The 21,616-nt window shown below is 44.0% G+C and overlaps 1 protein-coding gene across 1 annotated transcript; it reads right to left on the bottom strand.

Moving 5' to 3' along the window:
* Positions 1 to 1,571: 1,571 nt before the first annotated feature.
* On the bottom strand, positions 1,572 to 21,547 carry ccdc197 (coiled-coil domain containing 197). Its single transcript, XM_084097276.1, has 9 exons — positions 21,197 to 21,547; positions 21,045 to 21,090; positions 16,803 to 16,979; positions 9,223 to 9,380; positions 8,983 to 9,065; positions 7,651 to 7,820; positions 7,459 to 7,569; positions 1,982 to 2,098; positions 1,572 to 1,896 (listed from the first exon to the last, which is right to left on the bottom strand). Exons 1-9 carry the CDS (start codon positions 21,304 to 21,306, stop codon positions 1,690 to 1,692), a joined length of 1,179 nt encoding a protein of 392 aa, XP_083953402.1. The 5' UTR covers positions 21,307 to 21,547; the 3' UTR covers positions 1,572 to 1,689.
* Between the last annotated feature and the right edge of the window lie 69 nt (positions 21,548 to 21,616).

Below are 21,616 nucleotides of genomic sequence, written 5' to 3'. Positions count from 1 at the left end.
TGATTATTTACACAGGCCTAACTGTTTAATGCTGCTTATGTAATTACAAGCCTTCATTGGGGGGGGGGGGGGGGGTCAAGCGTCATGCCTTCATTAAGTCAAGCAATCTTCATTTATATAGTGCTTTTAACAATGTAAATTGTTCCAAAGCAGCTTTACAGAGATACAATGATAGTTTAAAGTAACAGAGATTGTTTTGGCTTTATAGCAGTTCTTGAATAAAGTTTTTTTCCAGCTAAAGTTAATTTGATTGATTCACATCGGTCGCAACGATATCAAGCCTTCATTGGGGAGGTCAAGACTTCATTAGGGGGGTCAAGCCTTTATTAGGGGGGATCATGCCTTTATTATGGGGCTCATGCCTTCATTAGGGGGGATCAAGCCTTCATTAGGGGGGATCATGCCTTTATTAGGGGGCTCATGCCTTCATTAGGGGGGATCAAGCCTTCATTAGGGGGGATCATGCCTTTATTAGGGGGGTCAAGCCTTCATTAGGGGGGGTCAAGCCTTCATTAGGGGGGGTCAAGCCTTCATTGGGGGGGTCAACCCTTCATTAGGGGGGGTCAAGCCTTCATTAGGGGGGATCAAGCCTTCATTAGGGGGCTCATGCCTTCATTAGGGGGGATCAAGCCTTTATTAGGGGGGATCATGCCTTTATTAGGGGGCTCATGCCTTCATTAGGGGGGATCAAGCCTTCATTAGGGGGGATCATGCCTTTATTAGGGGGGATCATGCCTTCATTAGGGGGGTCAAGCCTTCATTAGGGGGGATCATGCCTTTATTAGGGGGCTCATGCCTTCATTAGGGGGGATCAAGCCTTCATTAGGGGGGATCATGCCTTTATTAGGGGGGATCATGCCTTCATTAGGGGGGATCATGCCTTCATTAGGGGGGGTCAAGCCTTCATTAGGGGGGGTCAAGCCTTCATTGGGGGGGTCAAGCCTTCATTAGGGCGGATCGTGCCTTCATTAGAGGGGATCGTGCCTTCATTAGGGCAGATCAAGCCTTCATTAGGGGGGATCGTGCCTTCATTAGGGCGGATCAAGCCTTCATTAGGGGGGATATTGCCTTCATTAGGGCGGATCAAGCCTTTATTAGGGGGGATCATGCCTTTATTAGGGGGGATCATGCCTTTATTAGGGGGCTCATGCCTTCATTAGGGGGGATCAAGCCTTCATTAGGGGGGATCATGCCTTTATTAGGGGGGATCATGCCTTTATTAGGGGGGCTCATGCCTTCATTAGGGGGGTCAAGCCTTCATTAGGGAGGGTCAAGCCTTCATTAGGGGGGATCAAGCCTTCATTAGGGGGGATCATGCCTAGGGCGGATTGTGCCTTCATTAGAGGGGATTGTGCCTTCATTAGGGGGGATCAAGCCTTCATTAGGGGGGATCGTGCCTTCATTAGGGCGGATCATGCCTTCATTAGGGGGGATCATGCCTTTATTAGGGGGGATCATGCCTTCATTAGGGGGGATCATGCCTTCATTAGGGGGGGTCAAGCCTTCATTAGGGGGGATCAAGCCTTCATTAGAGGGGGATCAAGCCTTCATTAGAGGGGGATCAAGCCTTCATTAGAGGGGGTCAGACCCCCCAAACCCCCCCGTAATTCACACCCTGTATATAAACCCAAACGCTGGTACTGAACTCTCATACAGTCTGGTGGCGTGAGCAGCTGCGACAGTGTCCATCTACTGCAGCATCTTCATCACTGTGGCTCCACTGCTCCTGCTCTTCATCACTGTGGCTCCGCTGATCCTGCTCTTCATCACTGTGGCTCCGCTGATCCTGCTCTTCAGCTGGATTCTGCCAGAAGTGCTTTTCTTCGCTGTCGCAGCACTGCTGTCTGTGAGTCTCATAGCTCTTCTCTCCAGGTCTGCTTTCTCCACCATGAACTCCTTTGAAAGCATGTGAAGAAAGAAACAAGTTGTTGATTGAGTTTGAGTAAGTGCCGTCGGTTGAATGTTACTGAAGCGCCGGCACCTTTATCATGTCCATCACGGTGGCCGCGTCCATGCCGTCAAGAGGGCCGTAGTGGCTCAGGTAACACTGCTCTCCGAGGTTTCTCACAGCTATCAGGATATTCCCCACTTCCTCCACCTGCCGAAGAAACCGCAACATCACAGACATCACCAGTCAACAGAAGAGAGACTGAACCAACCCAGCTTAAGATGGACAGAAGCATATCAATTTACTGTATCGCTGTATTTTTATTCACTTTTGCCTCCTTATGTTTATATGCAACAGTAGTTAGACTGAAGCGGGAGCGAGACCGACGGGGTTCAGACTCGAGCTGCAATGGCAGCAAATCAAGAACAAACTTTAGACCTTAACTAGACACATTTATCATTGCTCACGCTAATTCCAATCAGAATCCACACGATCACGAGTTTCACGTGAGGATAAAATTGTTCGCTGCACAGATTTCACTCATGTTCAACTTCGATGTGAATTCGTTGCACTGAACAACAGAAAGCGAGAAAGTACGAGACATTGCGTCAGCTACGCTGTGGGAACTCCTCCCCTTCTCCACTTAAATTGGCCAATTGTCGCGAAATATGCAAATGCATGCAAATACTGACAGGCTAGCGGCAGTATAAAATGCCCTGGAGCGACAATTGCATCAGAATCCACGACTGAACGCTTGCACAGCCGAAAGCGGCGAGGCGGCTAACGCAATGCCTCGTTCCCGCCTCTCAGGGAACCGAGGTTACGATAGTAACCAGAGACTTTCCCTTTCGAGAGCGGTCACTTCTATATTGCGTCAGTTACACTGCGGGAATAGTATAAAATCCTGCCGTGCGAGCAGCGAAGATAGCCGAAGAATGAAGCAAAGTATACCAAGCATAGGGTATCACAGCATACAATTCCCACCAATAGCACAGTGCCGGTAGGAGTGCTCGCGTCTAATAGGTGAAGCTAGACCAATGAAACGCAAGTTCAATTTCTATGAAAAATTACATATCTGAACAGAATGAGAGCAGGCTGCACTGAATACAGGGCAGACACAGCACAATAAGCATAAGAGAAGCATGTAAATGTCACGAGGTGACAAAATTCCAACCTTCAAGGCGGAACTAATGTTTGCCGTGATTGCCTCCCGCCGGACCAATAACAGCGGAACACCGGGCTAGTTCCGGGTTAGCGAAAAATCCCCGCGAATGGGGTGTTCAGCCGAAATCGCCGGCAGCTGTGCACGTTGGGACACGTTGCCATTAGGGGAGGATAAAAGGAGAGAGTACAGACCAAAGAGGGGGACGAGGCACGAGGCACGAGGAGAGAGGACATGTGAGGCACGCAGCATGTGAGCGGCCGCGGATGCGGAGGGAGGCCGAGAGAGAGAGAGAGAGAGAGAAGACTTCGGCTGGATTGCGGGTGTAAGCCTTGGTTGCACCGTGAGTCTGTTGAATTGCAGTTTTATTGTGGAAATGAGCACGAGTGAAATCTTACAGTGTGTGGTGGATATGCGAGTGTGGGAATTGTTTCTGCTGTTCACTCGCAGTCATAGCTGTTCATTAACCTCTTCTCTACCTGAGCCCTGTTAAGTTACAGCTGCATTGGGGAAATACCATTATCCTCCACTCTCTGCCTGAGTCCAGTGAAGAGCCGGCTAATGCTGTGAGTTATACGTATTCTCCACTTTCTGTCTGAGGCTAGTGAAGAGCCTGCTAATGCTCAAAGAACCTGCTCCCTGAAGGAAAGATGAATGCTGAAGAGAAACTGTTTTATTTATTTAATAAAGAACATTTATTTTTGAATTCTGTGTCTGTCTCCTTTGTGTCCTCGGGGGCGGCACGCAAGCGAAGGGGTGGGCGGCCCGCTGGCGCTCCACCCTGACCTGTGACATAAACATACACAGCGTCAACAGCCAAGCGGTAACAACTGCATAAGCAACACTCTGACGCACGGAAACTGCAAGCTCATAGGCTGGAGTGAGACCATCTCTCGAGCGTACGCAATCATCCTCGCCAATCCTTTTGACCAATCAGAATCAAGATAAGGCCACTCTCTTCTTTTCCATGGACAACTTTTCGCAGTATATCAACAATTCTGAGGTAAGTTTGCTGCCAACAATGTAATGCTTTTAAATTAACTTAACTTGCTAAAGTTTGCCAAATCAAGTTTGGTCTGTTATTAAGTCGAGTAAGGCTCTGTTTAGAGCTGGTATTAAGATGCGTTTTGGTCGATCGGATCACAGGTTGAAGAGGGAGACACATAACGTTACCCGTTTACACTTGGTGTTTTAATCCGTCTCTTTTGTCCACTTTCAACCACTTCTATCCTGATTTCTTCAAGGGGAGTGTCTATGGGTGGGTAAATGTATGGGGGTTTTTTTCAGATCTTTCAATCTAATAGACAAAATAAGCTTGCGCAAATTACATATGAACGTGACCAGAGACGACAGAGAAACACACGGAGAACATTAGCTTTCGTTTCTGCTCTGACAGACACAAGACAAGATGAACGATGTTAGTGTGTGTTAGAAATCAGCCGAACGCTGTGTGTGTTAGAAATCAGGAATGATGAGAGAACATTTGGAATCTTGTTATGTTTTTCGTCTTCAAACCAAACTCATGTCTCCAGCTGACAGTTTAAATCCCGCGCGCTTCCCATAATGTTTAAGACAGTAGACGGAGAGAAGACTGTCTTTTGTGGCTGTTTGAACACATTCGATCACATGAGCGTTTCCACCACGAAAGCAATCCAGTCAAATGTCTTTTCAACTACTTCTGGAAAACTCAGAACGTTTAACACCCCATTTAACGTTACACCTGTATTTAGTGTCATGCACTTGTGATCCGATCGACCAAAATGCATCTTAATACCAGGTGTAAACAGGTCCTAAGTTTGTCGTTATACATTTTTTATTAGTAGTAAGTTTTGTCAGGGCGTGAAGAAATATAGAGGTGAGTCTCATCAGCATAACAGTGAAAACTAGTGCCATGTTTCCTCATGATCTCTCCCCAGGGTAGCATGTACAGGGTGAAGAGCAACGGTCCTAGTACTGAGCCTTTTTAACTTCTCTAAGATTGTGTTGAGGATGTTCTGTCGGCTAATATTCAAAAATAGGACCTCTTTTGCAGAAAGAGAGAGCTCAAAGAGGAGGATGCTGAGGTGATTGAGTCAGGGCTGAAGTGCAGATGGAACTGGTCCTGGCTGAAGGTCGAGCCAAAGCAGAGGAGAAGGGAGTCCAGCACAGCTTCCCGCTGTCACAGTACTTTAAAAACATCTACAAGGCAGGGTACGCAAAATGCAGCATCTGCTCGAAAGAAATTAATTACAGCAACAAAAGTTCTCATGCCCTATTGGCACACTGCCAAACCGAGGTGCACTGGCAAAAAGTGTGCATTATAATTACTACAGCCAGTGTCCTTCCAGTCCCAACCTAAAGTGCAGTTGATGCTAAGGGCCCTGAAGCCGTGAGAGAGCGAGTTAGGGTGCCTGAACCTACAGCGAGTTGCTAATGCAGAGGTGTGTATTGATTAAATAGCCCTGTAGTTTTTTGGGTCACTAAATTATAACTATTGATAGGCTGTTGAGTCTCTCAGGTCAGCTATAGTTAGCCACAAATGCCTGTGGAGAACCACCATGAAGCTCATGGATCGGCCAATGGCTTGGGCCAGGCGCTTAGTGGCCATCAGCGCAAAGTCCGTTTGCGCACTCTTTCTTGGAGTCCGCAGTGGTGTCAGCGCTGTCTGGAACACCTGCAACACCGCCATCGCGTGCAGTGCGGATGCCGCTTCACCGGCTGACGTGTAAGCCTCGTCAGCAAGGTGTGCGGTCAGTCTGCAGGGTTTGGAAGGCAGGTTGAGATCTGCTCCGAGCGAGGTCGAAGAGGGGCACAAATGAGCGAAAAGTACTGGTGAATATGTCGTCTTCAGGAGGGAAGGGCCCACCAGCCCCCGTAAGGCCACGGGCAATGTTTCTGCGAGTCCTCAGGGCACGAACCCACATGTCCGCGCAGTGGATGCAGTCCGACTCGCTGAATGCAGCCTCGGTCATACAGTGCTCATGTGGGTCCGGCGGGTCAATGGGGCCCGCGCAGATACTACAGAAAGAAGCCGTCGGATGCTGTGAAGATAGAATGATCTTCTGTTGTGTCTTCGGCGATGACAGCAGCTTGAAGGACAAGATTCTGATGCAATTGTCACTCCAGCGCATTTTATACTGCCGCTAGCCTGTCAGTATTTGCATGCATTTGTGCATATTTCAGTGACAATTGGCCATTTCCTGGCATTACCCTATAAAGTTTCAGAAAAGTGGAGAAGGGGAGGAGTTCCCATAGCGTAGCTGATGCAATGTAGAAGTGACCGCTCTACAAAGGGAACTGATGTAAAAGTGACTTCTGTGTGAGCGGTGCTTCATACATCACTACACCACTGATGATGGACTGTCTCGCTGTCAGACCTGTAGAAATGGATTAAAAGGACTCATGGCTGCATCAGGACAGCAGCGCATGTGTTTCACAGAAGAACCTGTTTCATGAACTGATGTGCAGATTGACAGATTTAACTCGGCTTTGCTGCAGGTTTTCATTCTGCAAGTCAGACAGTCATTGAACCCCATTATGATTACTAAGCCAACAATGTTAACCTGTTTACCTGTATCAGTCAGAATAAACCAATGGACACATCTTGCTCATGTAAACACATTAACCATCATTCTGTGGCTCAGTGAAGTGCACGTGTGATACGCATCAGTAAAGTGTCTTTACTGCGGGAATGGAGCGCATCCGGACAGAGCCAGCGTTTATATATCGATTCTTTCTGCTTATTTACCATCACATCTCAAAGACAATAGAAGTCAGATACACAAATGATTAGGTTTTGACATCCTCACAGGGAATAACCTGATGATTAGTACATTCTAATTAATGTGGTTAACTTGTGTTGTCGAGTGATGGGTTAAACGAGCTCGCCGCTGTCCGTCGTGCAAACGGATCCGTGAGACGTGTCTCTCGTTAGATTTCTCTAGATTTAGCCGAGTGATTGTTTAGTGGCTCGCCAATTTATTATTCTCTAATACATAAAATAAGTAAGCTTGAGTTCTTGTGGGGATTTATAGAAGGCAGTAGTGTAGCAGTTCTTCAGCAGCGATGTTAGAATATCGTCCTTCAAATAATCTAAACCCAAACTTTATACCAGAGTAAAGAAGTGATAGGACCTCCCATATGACGTCCTCACTAGACAGAATGCACTGGATTTGCGTGGGCCGTCATTCATCTGTATGTGCGTTTGGTTCACATCTTTACAGACACAGGTAGAGTTGATTGCATTCTGAGGCACGGTCACAATGTAAATGTATCTGACTAAAGATGACTGAGAAAACACACAATCTCAAACACACCTGAGCGAGATAATCAAGGTCTTCAGGATCTCTATCAGACCTGAGGTCGGTGTGAGGAACCCTGCTCTACACGTTCTCACGAGGTCTCAGTGTCTGTGCTGTGAGGCTCACACCTGGTCTCTGGACTGGGCCCTGTGCATGCGAAGCGTCATCTCCAGCTGCTTGTTCCTCTCGCTGGTCTGATCCAGCTGTGTCTGCCGCTCGGACAGCTCCTGGTTAGCCATCTGCCTCGAGCACAAACACACGTCAGTACGTCACGCATGTGTATCGAGCCCGTAACGCTGGTTTCACTGATGTGAATGTACCAGTTTGTAGGTGTTGTGCTGGTGTTTGAGGGCGTCCAGCTGGTCCTGGCTCGTCTTCATCTCGTCCGTCAGGCTGTTTAACCGCTGCAGAAGATCCTGTCGGCTGATGCTCAGAGTCTCGTAGCGTCTGATGATCGCCGTCACCAGCTCCGTCCGGTACCCTAGATAGTCTGCACAGCGGGGATGAGGCTAAAGGCCCGTTCACACCAAGAACCATCGCTATATCAGCGTCCACACCGGACAATATCATACGGTTTATTATAGGGCTGTCAAATAAAATTATTAATTTCAAATATTCGTTGAATAAAAAATGTTTTTTTTTTAAAGCACATTCGAATGGAAAAACCTTGCATTCGAATTTTTGTTGTGTCGAGAGGCGAGATGACGATGACGTAACTGAAGCGGTTTGTCCCTGTTAGCGTATCCAGTACAGCAGGTGTGGCTGCATTCTTCATGTGTAAAATGGCGGGAAAAGGCTTCATGCTGACGAAAGCCTCTCAGTTGAAGGCAAAAATCGTGCAACGACACACTTGACCAAACCTGCACATCGGTCAGATCTGAGTGTGTGTGTGTGTGTTCATCAGCTGAAACACTGTCAACAGAAAGCGCTCAGCACTCGCTCAGATCAAGAGCGTCTGGTGTGTGTGATGATCTATCTGTAGATGTAGAGAGTAGAAGTGAGTGTTTCTGAATGCCAGTTTGCTGTTGTGTGCTCATGTAGTTCATTACTCTGTGTGTTGAAGTGTGTTTTCTCAGGTTACTGATGCACAAACACAGTTTTATGCACCATAGCAACCTAATTTTACTTGCATGCACATTAAGGAAATTATATTTTATTTTAAAACAATTGTTTCAAAAGTAAATGCACTTTAAAAAGTGAATGTCGTTTCATTTCAATAAAAGATGCGATGCTTGATTTGGTTTATATCTGCTTATTGCGCTCGCTTGAGCCCTCTTGTGGACACAGGAGACATTACAGCACTTTTTCTTCTAACATATTATTGCCTTTAGAATTAGAATATAATTCGCATTTAGCTTTCAGCCATTTTGACAGCCCTAGTTTATGATAAGTGCTGCAGTTTCGTCTGTCGCTTAAATACTTGAGTTCTTTAAAGCAGGATGGATTCTGATTGGCTGTCAATGTTTTTATCATTCATGAGCTGGAAAAGAAATTTGTTTTGAAAGAGATTACAGTGGCATCGTTCCTGTGTCGTTATAGTTGAGGTGTGGCTATTATATTTAGAACTATATCTTTATCGTTATAGTGATCGCTCCTGGTGTGAACGGCCTATAGACTAAATAAAAGACAGTTTTCTGTCCAAATGTTCTTACTGTCTGGAAGTAAATCAAGAGTCTTCATCAGAAAGTCCTCGAATATCTTAAATTTGTTCACTCGCTCTTTTAAATACAGTCGTCTGTTGAATAAAGAAAACATGATTAATGCACATCTCAACTTTAACAGTCATAAGATTTCAGATTTTGTTTAAAACTGTTTGAGGTATACGTGTGTTTGAGTGTGTCTGATCCGTGTACTCGTCAGTACTGCAGTAAACGACTGTCTTTACTAGTTACCTTGCCTCTAGGTGTTGGAGATGTGAGGACAGCTCAGCTTTCTCCTTCTCCTTCAGCTCATTCTGCTGTCTCTCCATCTGGAACTTCTTCAGCGCACGGCGGCGTTTCAGCTCGTTCTCCTCCACAAACTTCTCAAATTCTGCTGCCCTTTGTTTTGTCTGTGTGAGGAGACATGATCTCAAGCAAACATGATCGAACAACAGTTTCGTCCACTAATGCACCGTAACCCCAAACAAACAGCTGGAGGGTATATCTGTTTATAACGATAACTATAATCCACACTGGACGATATTGTTCTGTTTATTATAAGCGCTGCAGTTTGTTGTCTGTCGCTTTAAATGCTCGTGCTCTTTAAAGAAGGATGATTCTGATTGGCTGTTTTTATCCTTCATCAGCTGGAGAAAAATTGCTCAGAAAGATATAGCCTAGGCTACAAACTATATTGTTTCTCTGTGCAGTCGTAGTTATAGTTGAGGTGTGGACTCTGTCTCTATTATTCTTATACATTTAGAACGATTTTTAAAACTGTCTTTATTGTTATAGTTATCGTCCATGATGTGAACGGGCCTATAGATTGTGTTGTACAGTACACACTTACATATTTATTTATACAGGTAAGTTGACTGAGAACGAGTTCTCATTTACAGCAACGACCTGTGTAGGTCACACAGAAAAAAAGAGAAATACAGCCAAAAGTGCAATATACAGTAAAACAAGCTAAATAAATTAAAAGCAATTAAAAGGAAAGCAAAAACAATCACAGGAAACAAACACAATCAGTAATAAAATTATCCTTAAGCAAACGTCTAAAATGGCGTAAAGGCATCAGATCATCCAGTTTAAAAGTACATTGTATATGTACTTTTAAGAGAATATAAGATGGTAATTTGTGCAAAAGAGCTTTGTACACAAAAAGTGCAAAATGCATTTCTCTACGAGATTTTAAGGGCAGCCAATTTACTTTCTGATAAAGTGTGCAATGATGGGTACTAAACCTGTCCCCTGTAATGAAACGAATGGCACTATGATATACAGCATCGAGAGGTTTTAGAACAGAAGCAGGGGCATGCATATAGATTGTGTCTCCATAATCAAGATATAAAAGAAACCCATTCTAACTCTTAGTTTCTTTACCAACTCATCAACATGCGTTTTAAAGGAGAGCCTGTCATCAATCCAAATCCCCAAATATTTATAAACATGAACACGGTCGATAGAGGCACCATCCAATGTGGAAAAACATAAATCATCACCTATTTTCTGTTGTTTATTTGAAAAAAGCATGTACTTGGTTTTGCCTTCGTTAACTACCAGTTTCAATTCAACATAGACCTTCTGTAGCTGTAAAGGCAGACTGTAGCTCTAAGTGGGCCTGGTCAGCTGTAGGGGCAATAGCATAAATAACTGTATCATCAGCATAGAGGTGGAGATGACAATTTTTTATAGCTGAACCAATATTATTGATATAAATAGAAAAAAGAACTGGACCTAAAATCGATCCCTGTGGGACGCCCTTCAAAAGCTCAAGAAAACCAGATTTGACACCATCAGTGGAAACACACTGTGTTCTATTTGTCAGATAATTTTCAAACCATCTGCAGGCCGTCAGGTCTAATCCAACTGATGACAGTCTATTTAGAAGTAAAGAATGATCCACAGTGTCGAAAGCCTTCGATAGATCTATAAACAGGGCTGCACAATGCTTCTTTTTATCTATACCACTTATAATGTCAGCCAGTACCCGAGTAACAGCAGAGGTGGTGCTATGACCAGGTCTGAAACCTGACGGATATGTTTTCAAAATGCATGAAAACAATGTTCGTCTAAAAAGGAGCGCAACTGCAGATACTGGAGTTGCAGATAAGGAGTGCAACTACTATTTTCTCAAATATTTTCACAAGACATGAAAGCCTTGAAATAGGTCTATAATTGTTTAAATCTTTGGGATCACCACATTTAAAAAGTGGACGTACCAGGGCCGTCTTCCAAACCTTAGGAATTATTCCTGTTAACAAGGATAAATAAAAAATGTGGGCAAGTGGCTCAGCAATAATAGTTGCAGCAATCTGCAAAAGACAGGGATTAAGATCATCTGCTCCAGTAGCAGTTTTTATATCAATAGTTAAAAGAGCTTTGAAAACTTCCTCGTAGCTAACCCGTTGAAATGAAAAAGATGGGTTCATAACTTCATCTGACAAAATATTGGAAGAGAGAGCTGTTTCTCTTAACTTGGTTCTAGCTACACAATCAGACCTTTCTGGGAGCACCACATCATTACAAGTTCCACCCTCAAACAAATTACCAGCTGTAACAAAATGTTGATTAAACGCATCACATATTTCAATTTTGTCATTTACAGTTTTAGAATGAAATGTAATGGTATTAGGCAGAGAGGAGTGGCAACTTCGTTTTAGATATTTTATGGCTTTCCAAAATTTAGTCGGATCACCTTGACTACTAGAAATTGTATTTAAATAATAACTTGATTTTGCCTTTTTCACAGAGATGGTGCACTTGTTTCTGAGTTGTTTAAATATAAGCCAGTCACTACATAGTCCAGTTTGCCTGGCTTTAGACCAAGCTTTATTTCTTAACTGCAATAATTCTGAAAGTTCTGTAGTGAACCATGGGTTTATCCTGTCTTTAGTTCTATATGTCTTCATAGGAGCATATTTGTCTGCCACTGAATTAAAAATACTTTTAAATGTTTCAACAGCCAATTCCACATCTGAAATATTAAAAACACTTGATAAATCAGAATAATAAAGATCACAGAGAAATCCTTCATTATCTAGATTTTTTAAACTCCTTTTTGTAACGAGTCGGGGTTTGGTTTTAATTAATTTAGTATTTCTAACACAGACTATAGGAGAGTGATCACTAAGGTCCATAGCAAAGACACCACTATGAGGGTATTTATGAGGATTATTCGTAAGGATTAAATCTATCAGAGTTGATCTTGAAGGGTCAAAGTTAAATTAACTCGAGTAGGTTCCATGATCAATTGTGACAAGTTCATATCAACACAAGCTGTTCTAATATAGGCAGAAGAAGTGGATAACCAATTTAAATTAAAATCACCAAGTATCACAATCTCATTTTCTAAAAAAGGGATAAGTAATTCAAAGATAGAAGTGACTGCTTCATGTGTAGCAGATGGAGGGCGATAAACTCCAACAACAGAGACAGACACATTACAAAAGATTTCAACATTAATAACAAGAAGCTCAAATTGTTTAGAAACAGACCTACTAAAAGATTTTGTGGCCTTAAAATCTTTATGTACATACATACAGACACCTCCACCCTTTTTTTCTCTATCACATCTAAAGACATTATAATCATTAATTGCAATAACATCATCACCATCAGAGGATTTAAGCCAGGTTTCAGAACACACTAAAATGTCAGGTTTAGAATCATTTACCCACAAGTCTAGCATGTCAAGTTTAGGGATAATGCTTCGGACATTAATGTGCATTAACCCAAGACCTTGTCTTGTTTTAAAATCAGAGGGGCAATATGATGTTTGTAAAGGAGCTAATATAGGCAAATTACAAGTGCTTACATTGCTAGATAAATTAATAAGTATGAGATTATTATGCCTAGCATAACTAGAAAGCCCAAATGTATCTGTAGGTCTATGAGAAAAGCGCTTTGAAATTATGGTAGGGATTACTTGCCCAGGATTTGAGGTGTTATCCATTGTAGTGCCACATCTGACCATTTGTGTATTGATTAATGAGCAGCTAATATTGTCAATATCCACCTTTGATTTAGATGTCCTAACAATGTCCCTTCAACTGATAGTGTTCAGAAGGAAGTCAATATGAGAAGACAGTAGGTGAGCCCCTTCTTCATTTGGATGACACCTATCACGACTAAAAAGTTCATATTTTCCCCAAAAAGAATCGAAATTATCAACAAAGGGAAATCCATTATCTTGACAATAATTTTGTAACCATACATGGAGAGACCACAAACGGCTGAATTTCTCACCTTCTGTACGAAGAGAAGGAATAGGACCGGAAACAACAGGTAGCATCCCTACTTCTTGGATAAGGCCAAGTAGATTTATAAAGTCTTTCTTTAGACTCTGTGAGTTTCTGTCCATGACGTCATTAGAGCCAATATGAATAACAAATCGTTCTATGTTAGGGAGTTGCTTGTTTATTGTAGGAAATACTGCAATTAAATCCTTTACCCTTGCTCCAGGATAACAGAGAATTCTGGCATTGGGGACTTTAACTTTGCGAACCATTGAACTTCCAGCAATAACTGTGCTTGGCGTAAGTTGAGTGCGACGAGGCATACCAGCTGCTGCAATTAACGTGTTGTTGATATTTTCTTTGGGCCGAACTGAGCAATCAACTTCACGAAGCCCAGGAGAAACACAAGACGAAAACAAACCTGGGTCATCTCGCTCTCGCTCTCCACTGCACAATGTGTTTTCCCTGGATATGGCCGAGGTAGGATCCAATGGACCCATGTTCACTTCCTGAGTATCGCACAGCGAAGCAAAGCGGTTATGAACTGGGACAGGATCAACCTCCGATATTGGAGATGGACGAAACAGGGACTTTCCAGGGGGTATTAAAAGAGAATTGCCAGCTTTACGTTTTCTCCTTGTAACGTTCGTCCAGCTGTTGACCAACGGAGTGGAAGAGACAATTTCCTCCAGGGGTGAATCATCATCTTCAACCAGCGTAGAAATAATAGTAAGCAGTTGTTTCTGATGTCCTCGAAGTTTTGAAATTATAATGTCTCTTTCTTGTATCTTTTCCTGTAGCCCGATTGCCAATTCTTGTAGTTCAGCGATGCGTTTGCAGTTCTCACAAATAAATGTTTGCCCAACGGCAATTGGGCTATGTTCAACATGATTAAAGACTTTGCCCATTTGGCAGACGCCACAAGTAATTGCTTTAAAATCATCCAAAGTATTAAAAAAGTCATCCTCGTGGCAATGAGAGCCACCAGACAGGCAGCTTCTGGCTATATCACGATTCATGCTAAGTCAGACAGAAACTTACTGGCTGTGAATGCATGCGTTCAGAGGAGTCAGAACCCTATTGTCCTCCACGTGTGAGTGCAGGAGAACCCCTGATCTGGCTCACCACATAGCAAACAGACTTGGCCCAAATGCGGCCTCATCATGGCACTGCTGGCGTGTTGCCGGCACTGGCATGCATCATGTCAGCCAACTGTGTGCCAAGTGTGGCAATGATGGCACTGCATGACGGCAGACAACAATTGGGCCGATTGTGGATGGGAGGTGTGTGGCCCAGATCAGTGTAGCGATTATGGGCCATACTTTGTGTACGGGACAATTATAAGTATTTAGGCCGCTATATATTCAAGGATTGCCCCCCCCCACCACCACAATTTTTCACGGGAGAAATAAAACAGTTTAAAGTGTTGTCCATGGATGGTGCAGTTATCAAAACTACGAAAGAGATGTAATGATTTTAATAATTAATAACAATAATAACATGAATTGCCGTATGAGTCAGTGAAAAAAAGCTATGTCCAGAAAAAATTTATAAATAATTAATAAATATAGCATTTAGTTTTCAGCAGTGTTCACAAAATTCAATAATCATTTAAAAATTCCAAAATGAACCTGAACCTGAACAAAATATACATTTTCCTAACATGACAATTGAGTTAAAATTTTTTTATAATTTATTTTAATTTGTTTTTATGAATTTCTAATAAAAAACTAATTAATTCACATACAAAATAGTCTTAGTTTTTCATACTCTTTAGTTTAAGCACCACAAAATCATGTTAAAACTTACTACATATATTCTAAATAACAGTTTATTAAAAAATATGTACAGTTAACTGTGCAGTGAACTATTGTTTATTTTTGTGCGATCTCCACGGTAACAGCAGCTTTCTGGTTGGTGGATGAGGTTCACGTGATGCGTCGTTTGAAATCTCTCCCGCTGAAGGTGAAGACGACGTCAGACAAACAGCCGCTGTTCAGGTAAGTGAAGCTATTTTCTGCACGAGTCACAACCCTATATTTTTTTTTTTACAGTCTATAATATTGTGTACGACCTAACATTAGATGTAATACATACAGCAGATATGAAACCACATGGGTTCTCTTTTGCACTCATGCCGAAACAGATAAAGCCATTTTTATTTAACCTTAATCTCGATTAAAAATCGACCGTGGCGGGTACGGGGTACGAAGGTTATTTTGGCAGGTTATGTAATGGCAATCCTTAAAAAATAGAAGAACATCTCCTCTTTTTTGGAGCTTTTTTAAATACCTAAATTCAAACTCGGATGTCACCTTGTTCGTTTATTGAAGTGAACTTTAACTTTTGCCTAACGTTATATGTTTGCAGATTCACTGCCCTGAACTTGAGAACGCGAGTACAGACTGACGTGACCGGCGTGCGATAGACCGGCCTGCGGCTGCGGGTCATTCAATATAGTGCCACATTATAAGCAATCATTTCCTGTATGAAATTTAACCGAAGCAACCTTATTTTAATTTGTTACCTACATTTATTTACAGTAGGTGTATGAATATTTGTATATGTATTTATTAATTTAATATTTTGTCTTTTAGCTGCTGTGAGGAAAGAATCGTCTGACACATGCCACTGATCATGGCTTCAGCTCCTGGTAGAGATGGAGGAAGGAGACCCAGACAGCAACATATCAGCCCAGATCTGGCCCAAATCTGGTTCATGTGGATTTCACTCGGTCCAGATGTGGGCCGGATCTGGGCCGACACTATGTTGCTGTCTGGGAGAGCGCTTGAGGAGAAAAGAGGGGCTGCAGAGCTGTACTTCACTTCCTGAGGATAGCATCACTCTCTCCCTCACACATACAAACATTCTGTGCAAATTTGTTTTAAGTAATTTTTTTAATTTGCTCTATGTTTGTTGAGAGTAAAATTACATTATAATATGTTTAAATTTCAGTTCTAGATTCATTGATAGATTCATTTAGTTAGAATTGAAAAATGTTGTACATAGTTGGCTGTTCAGGCAACTAAAATAGTGTTCACAAATTGTAGCTGTTTTGTTTTTTGTTTTTTTTTGCCTTGTGCATTACTACAATACTGTTTAACTACTGTTGACAGACCAGAACATTTGAAATTAAATGCACTTTGAGGTGGTAATAAGATGTTAAGCTTTGAATATTCTAAAAAAAAATAGAACATAATAATAATTTATTATTATTGGCTTGTGCCTATTGTTAAATAAACTATTTTTGAGAATTGAATTTTCTTGTGCCTTATTTGTTCACATGGTTTGGGTAAGATTAGGCTGGGTTATGGCTCAGTTTTGGGGTTTCTGGTTAAAGGGTGGCGTTGATATGGTTAACTTATGGCTGAGAATTGGTACCAATAATAAAACCTGTTTTGGCCCAGTTCAGGGCCAGTTAAGGGTGACTAACTGGCTGAGATTCGGGCCAGTTATGGCCCATGTGTGACCCTTGTCTTTAATCCAGTTCTGGGCCACTTCAGGGCCGTCATTCTTTGCGGTACTTGGGCCGAGGGAAATGTGATAGTGTGGCCCGGAGCTGGGCCGGAAAACATTTGCTATGTGGCTCACCTCGGCCTGCCTCTGCTGTAGCTGAGCTCTTCTCTCTCGCAGGATCTTCATGCAGTCGTGAACCTGCTGTCGTTTCTCCATCAGCTGCGCGTTCATCTCGTCCACCTCCACACGCTTCTTCAGGACCAGTGTGGACTGCAGTGTGTTCACGCCCGTCTCCAGGAGCCCGCTGGAGCTCTGCAGCACATCACCAGCACATCACCAGCACATCACCAGCACATCACCATCACATCACCAGCACATCACCATCACATCACCAGCACATCACATCACCAGCACATCAGCAGCACATCAGCAGCACATCACCAGCACATCACATCACCAGCACATCACCAGCACATCACATCACCAGCACATCACCATCACATCAGCAGCACATCACCAGCACATCACATCACCATCACATCACCAGCACATCACATCACCAGCACATCACCATCACATCAGCAGCACATCAGCAGCACATCACCAGCACATCACCATCACATCACCAGCACATCACATCACCAGCACATCACCATCACATCACCATCACATCACCAGCACATCACCAGCACATCACCAGCACATCACCAGCACATCACCATCACATCACCAGCACATCACCAGCACATCACCATCACATCACCATCACATCAGCAGCACATCACATCACCAGCACATCACCAGCACATCAGCAGCACATCACCATCACATCACCATCACATCACCAGCACATCACCAGCACATCAGCAGCACATCACCATCACATCACCATCACATCAGCAGCACATCACCAGCACATCACCATCACATCACCATCACATCAGCAGCACATCACCAGCACATCACCATCACATCAGCAGCACATCACCATCACATCACCATCACATCACCAGCACATCACCATCACATCAGCAGCACATCACATCACCAGCACATCACCAGCACATCACCATCACATCAGCAGCACATCACCAGCACATCACCAGCACATCACCATCACATCAGCAGCACATCACCATCACATCAGCAGCACATCACCATCACATCACCATCACATCACCAGCACATCACCAGCACATCAGCAGCACATCACCATCACATCACCATCACATCAGCAGCACATCACCAGCACATCACCAGCACATCAGCAGCACATCACCATCACATCACCATCACATCAGCAGCACATCACCAGCACATCACCATCACATCACCATCACATCAGCAGCACATCACCAGCACATCACCATCACATCACCATCACATCAGCAGCACATCGCCAGCACATCACCATCACATCAGCAGCACATCACCATCACATCACCATCACATCAGCAGCACATCACCATCACATCACCATCACATCAGCAGCACATCACCATCACATCACCATCACATCACCAGCACATCACCAGCACATCACCAGCACATCAGCAGCACATCACCATCACATCACCATCACATCAGCAGCACATCACCAGCACATCACCATCACATCAGCAGCACATCACATCAGCAGCACATCACCATCACATCAGCAGCACATCACCATCACATCACCATCACATCAGCAGCACATCACCATCACATCAGCAGCACATCACCAGCACATCACTATCACATCAGCAGCACATCACCAGCACATCACCATCACATCAGCAGCACATCACCATCACATCACCAGCACATCACCAGCACATCACCAGCACATCACCATCACATCACCATCACATCACCAGCACATCACCATCACATCAGCAGCACATCACCAGCACATCACCATCACATCACCAGCACATCACCAGCACATCACCATCACATCACCAGCACATCACCAGCACATCACCAGCACATCAGCAGCACATCACCAGCACATCACCATCACATCAGCAGCACATCACCAGCACATCAGCAGCACATCACCAGCACATCACCATCACATCACCAGCACATCACCAGCACATCAGCAGCACATCACCAGCACATCACCATCACATCAGCAGCACATCACCATCACATCACCATCACATCAGCAGCACATCAGCACATCACCAGCACATCAGCAGCACATCACCAGCACATCACCAGCACATCAGCAGCACATCACCAGCACATCACCATCACATCAGCAGCACATCACCAGCACATCAGCAGCACATCACCAGCACATCACCAGCACATCACCATCACATCAGCAGCACATCAGCACATCACCAGCACATCAGCAGCACATCACCAGCACATCACCAGCACATCAGCAGCACATCACCAGCACATCACCATCACATCAGCAGCACATCACCAGCACATCAGCAGCACATCACCAGCACATCACCATCACATCAGCAGCACATCACCAGCACATCACCATCACATCAGCAGCACATCACCAGCACATCACCATCACATCAGCACATCACCAGCACATCACCATCACATCAGCAGCACATCAGCACATCACCAGCACATCACATCACCAGCACATCACCATCACATCACCAGCACATCACCAGCACATCAGCAGCACATCACCAGCACATCACCAGCACATCACCATCACATCAGCAGCACATCACCAGCACATCAGCAGCACATCACCAGCACATCACCATCACATCACCAGCACATCACCATCACATCACCAGCACATCACCATCACATCACCAGCACATCACCAGCACATCACCAGCACATCACCATCACATCAGCAGCACATCACCAGCACATCAGCAGCACATCACCAGCACATCACCATCACATCACCAGCACATCACCAGCACATCACCATCACATCACCATCACATCACCAGCACATCACCAGCACATCACCAGCACATCAGCAGCACATCACCAGCACATCAGCAGCACATCAGCACATCAGCAGCACATCAGCAGCACATCACCATCACATCACCATCACATCACCAGCACATCACCAGCACATCAGCAGCACATCACCAGCACATCAGCAGCACATCACCAGCACATCACCATCACATCACCATCACATCACCAGCACATCACCATCACATCACCAGCACATCACCAGCACATCACCATCACATCAGCAGCACATCACCATCACATCACCATCACATCAGCAGCACATCAGCACATCACCAGCACATCACCAGCACATCACCATCACATCAGCAGCACATCAGCACATCAGCAGCACATCACCAGCACATCACCAGCACATCAGCAGCACATCACCAGCACATCACCATCACATCAGCAGCACATCACCAGCACATCACCATCACATCACCATCACATCAGCAGCACATCACCAGCACATCACCATCACATCAGCACATCACCAGCACATCACCAGCACATCAGCAGCACATCACCAGCACATCACCAGCACATCACCATCACATCAGCAGCACATCACCAGCACATCACCAGCACATCAGCACATCACCAGCACATCACCAGCACATCACCAGCACATCAGCAGCACATCACCAGCACATCACCAGCACATCACCATCACATCACCAGCACATCACCATCACATCAGCAGCACATCAGCACATCACCAGCACATCACATCACCAGCACATCACCATCACATCACCAGCACATCACCATCACATCACCAGCACATCACCAGCACTTACTTTTAAATATGGATATTTTTCTTACACAAACGCATTGCTTTGCTTCAGAAGGCCTTTATTAAACCCTGTGGCCCTGTGGAGCACTTTATGATGGATGGATGCACTTTTATGGACTTCATAACAGAAACGGCCATTCACTGCCATTATAAAGCTTGGAAGAGCCAGGACATTATTAATATAACTGATTATATTCGCCTGAAAGGAAGTCATACACACCTAGGATGAGTTGAGAGTGAGTAAATCAGGGGCTAATTTTCATTTTTGGGTGAACTATCCCTGTAAACAGTGTCCTTGATACGTTTGACATGTATTCACTGTAGTGATTTCAGTAAATTATGTTTAATTACAAGCAACTAACCCTAAAACAAACCCTAACCATATAGTAAGTGCACGTAGTTAATTAATATCACTCTGTATTTTAAGGTGTTCTTGTTACAGTGTAATCATACAGTTTAGGCACTGTGTAAGACGTGTGTTAATGGACGTTTCTTTGTCATTATTGTGAAACTACAGCTATTTCGGCGTGAAAATTATTTCTGAGTAAATCCTAAACAGATTTATTTAATTTTTTTGTAGGTGTGTGTGTGTGTGTGTGTGTGTAGTGTGCTGTAGTCGGTCTCATACACACCTGTGTTATTACAGGAATATGCTTTATATGCTCATCCTTCTGCTCTCTGTCATGACAAAAACAACAGACCATTAACAGAGAAATCACCGCAGTAAACTGGCTTTATAACTTGTTTAAAGCAGCAAAACTCAATAAAGTATAAGCATCTGTACCTGTGCTCCTCTAGCTGCGTTACAAACACGTTTTTCTTTCTGTTTTCTACTTTCAGCTTTAGATCTGCGTTAGTTTTCAGAGCAGGTGAAGCTCGAGACGAGGAGTCCATGAGTGCTTTAGCAGAACCCGACCGAGAGAAACACCGTGAAGCAGAGACTGTAGTAAGCGTGACAGAGGCGCGTTAACAGCGAGGTTTTCTTTAATGGTTTTCTTCAATTCCTCGCTTTTGGTGTTGCTCGGAAACACAACATAGATACATCTATGGGAAACACAATAGGAGGGTGAGCTCACGGGGACGCGCCGCTGTTGTCATGGTAACTGAGCGGAAGTGTCGTAGTCTCAGAACCTGCGCGTCCACAGTGTGGCGCTGTCGAGTCATCAACAACTACACGAATCATAAATCTTTATCCAAGTTGTGT

This window comes from Abramis brama, assembly GCF_963993115.1.
Source record: "Abramis brama genome assembly, chromosome: 21".
In the NCBI taxonomy this organism is placed as follows: domain Eukaryota; kingdom Metazoa; phylum Chordata; class Actinopteri; order Cypriniformes; family Leuciscidae; genus Abramis; species Abramis brama.
Note: the sequence above shows the minus strand (reverse complement) of the source record. Positions and strands in the feature narration are given on the sequence as shown.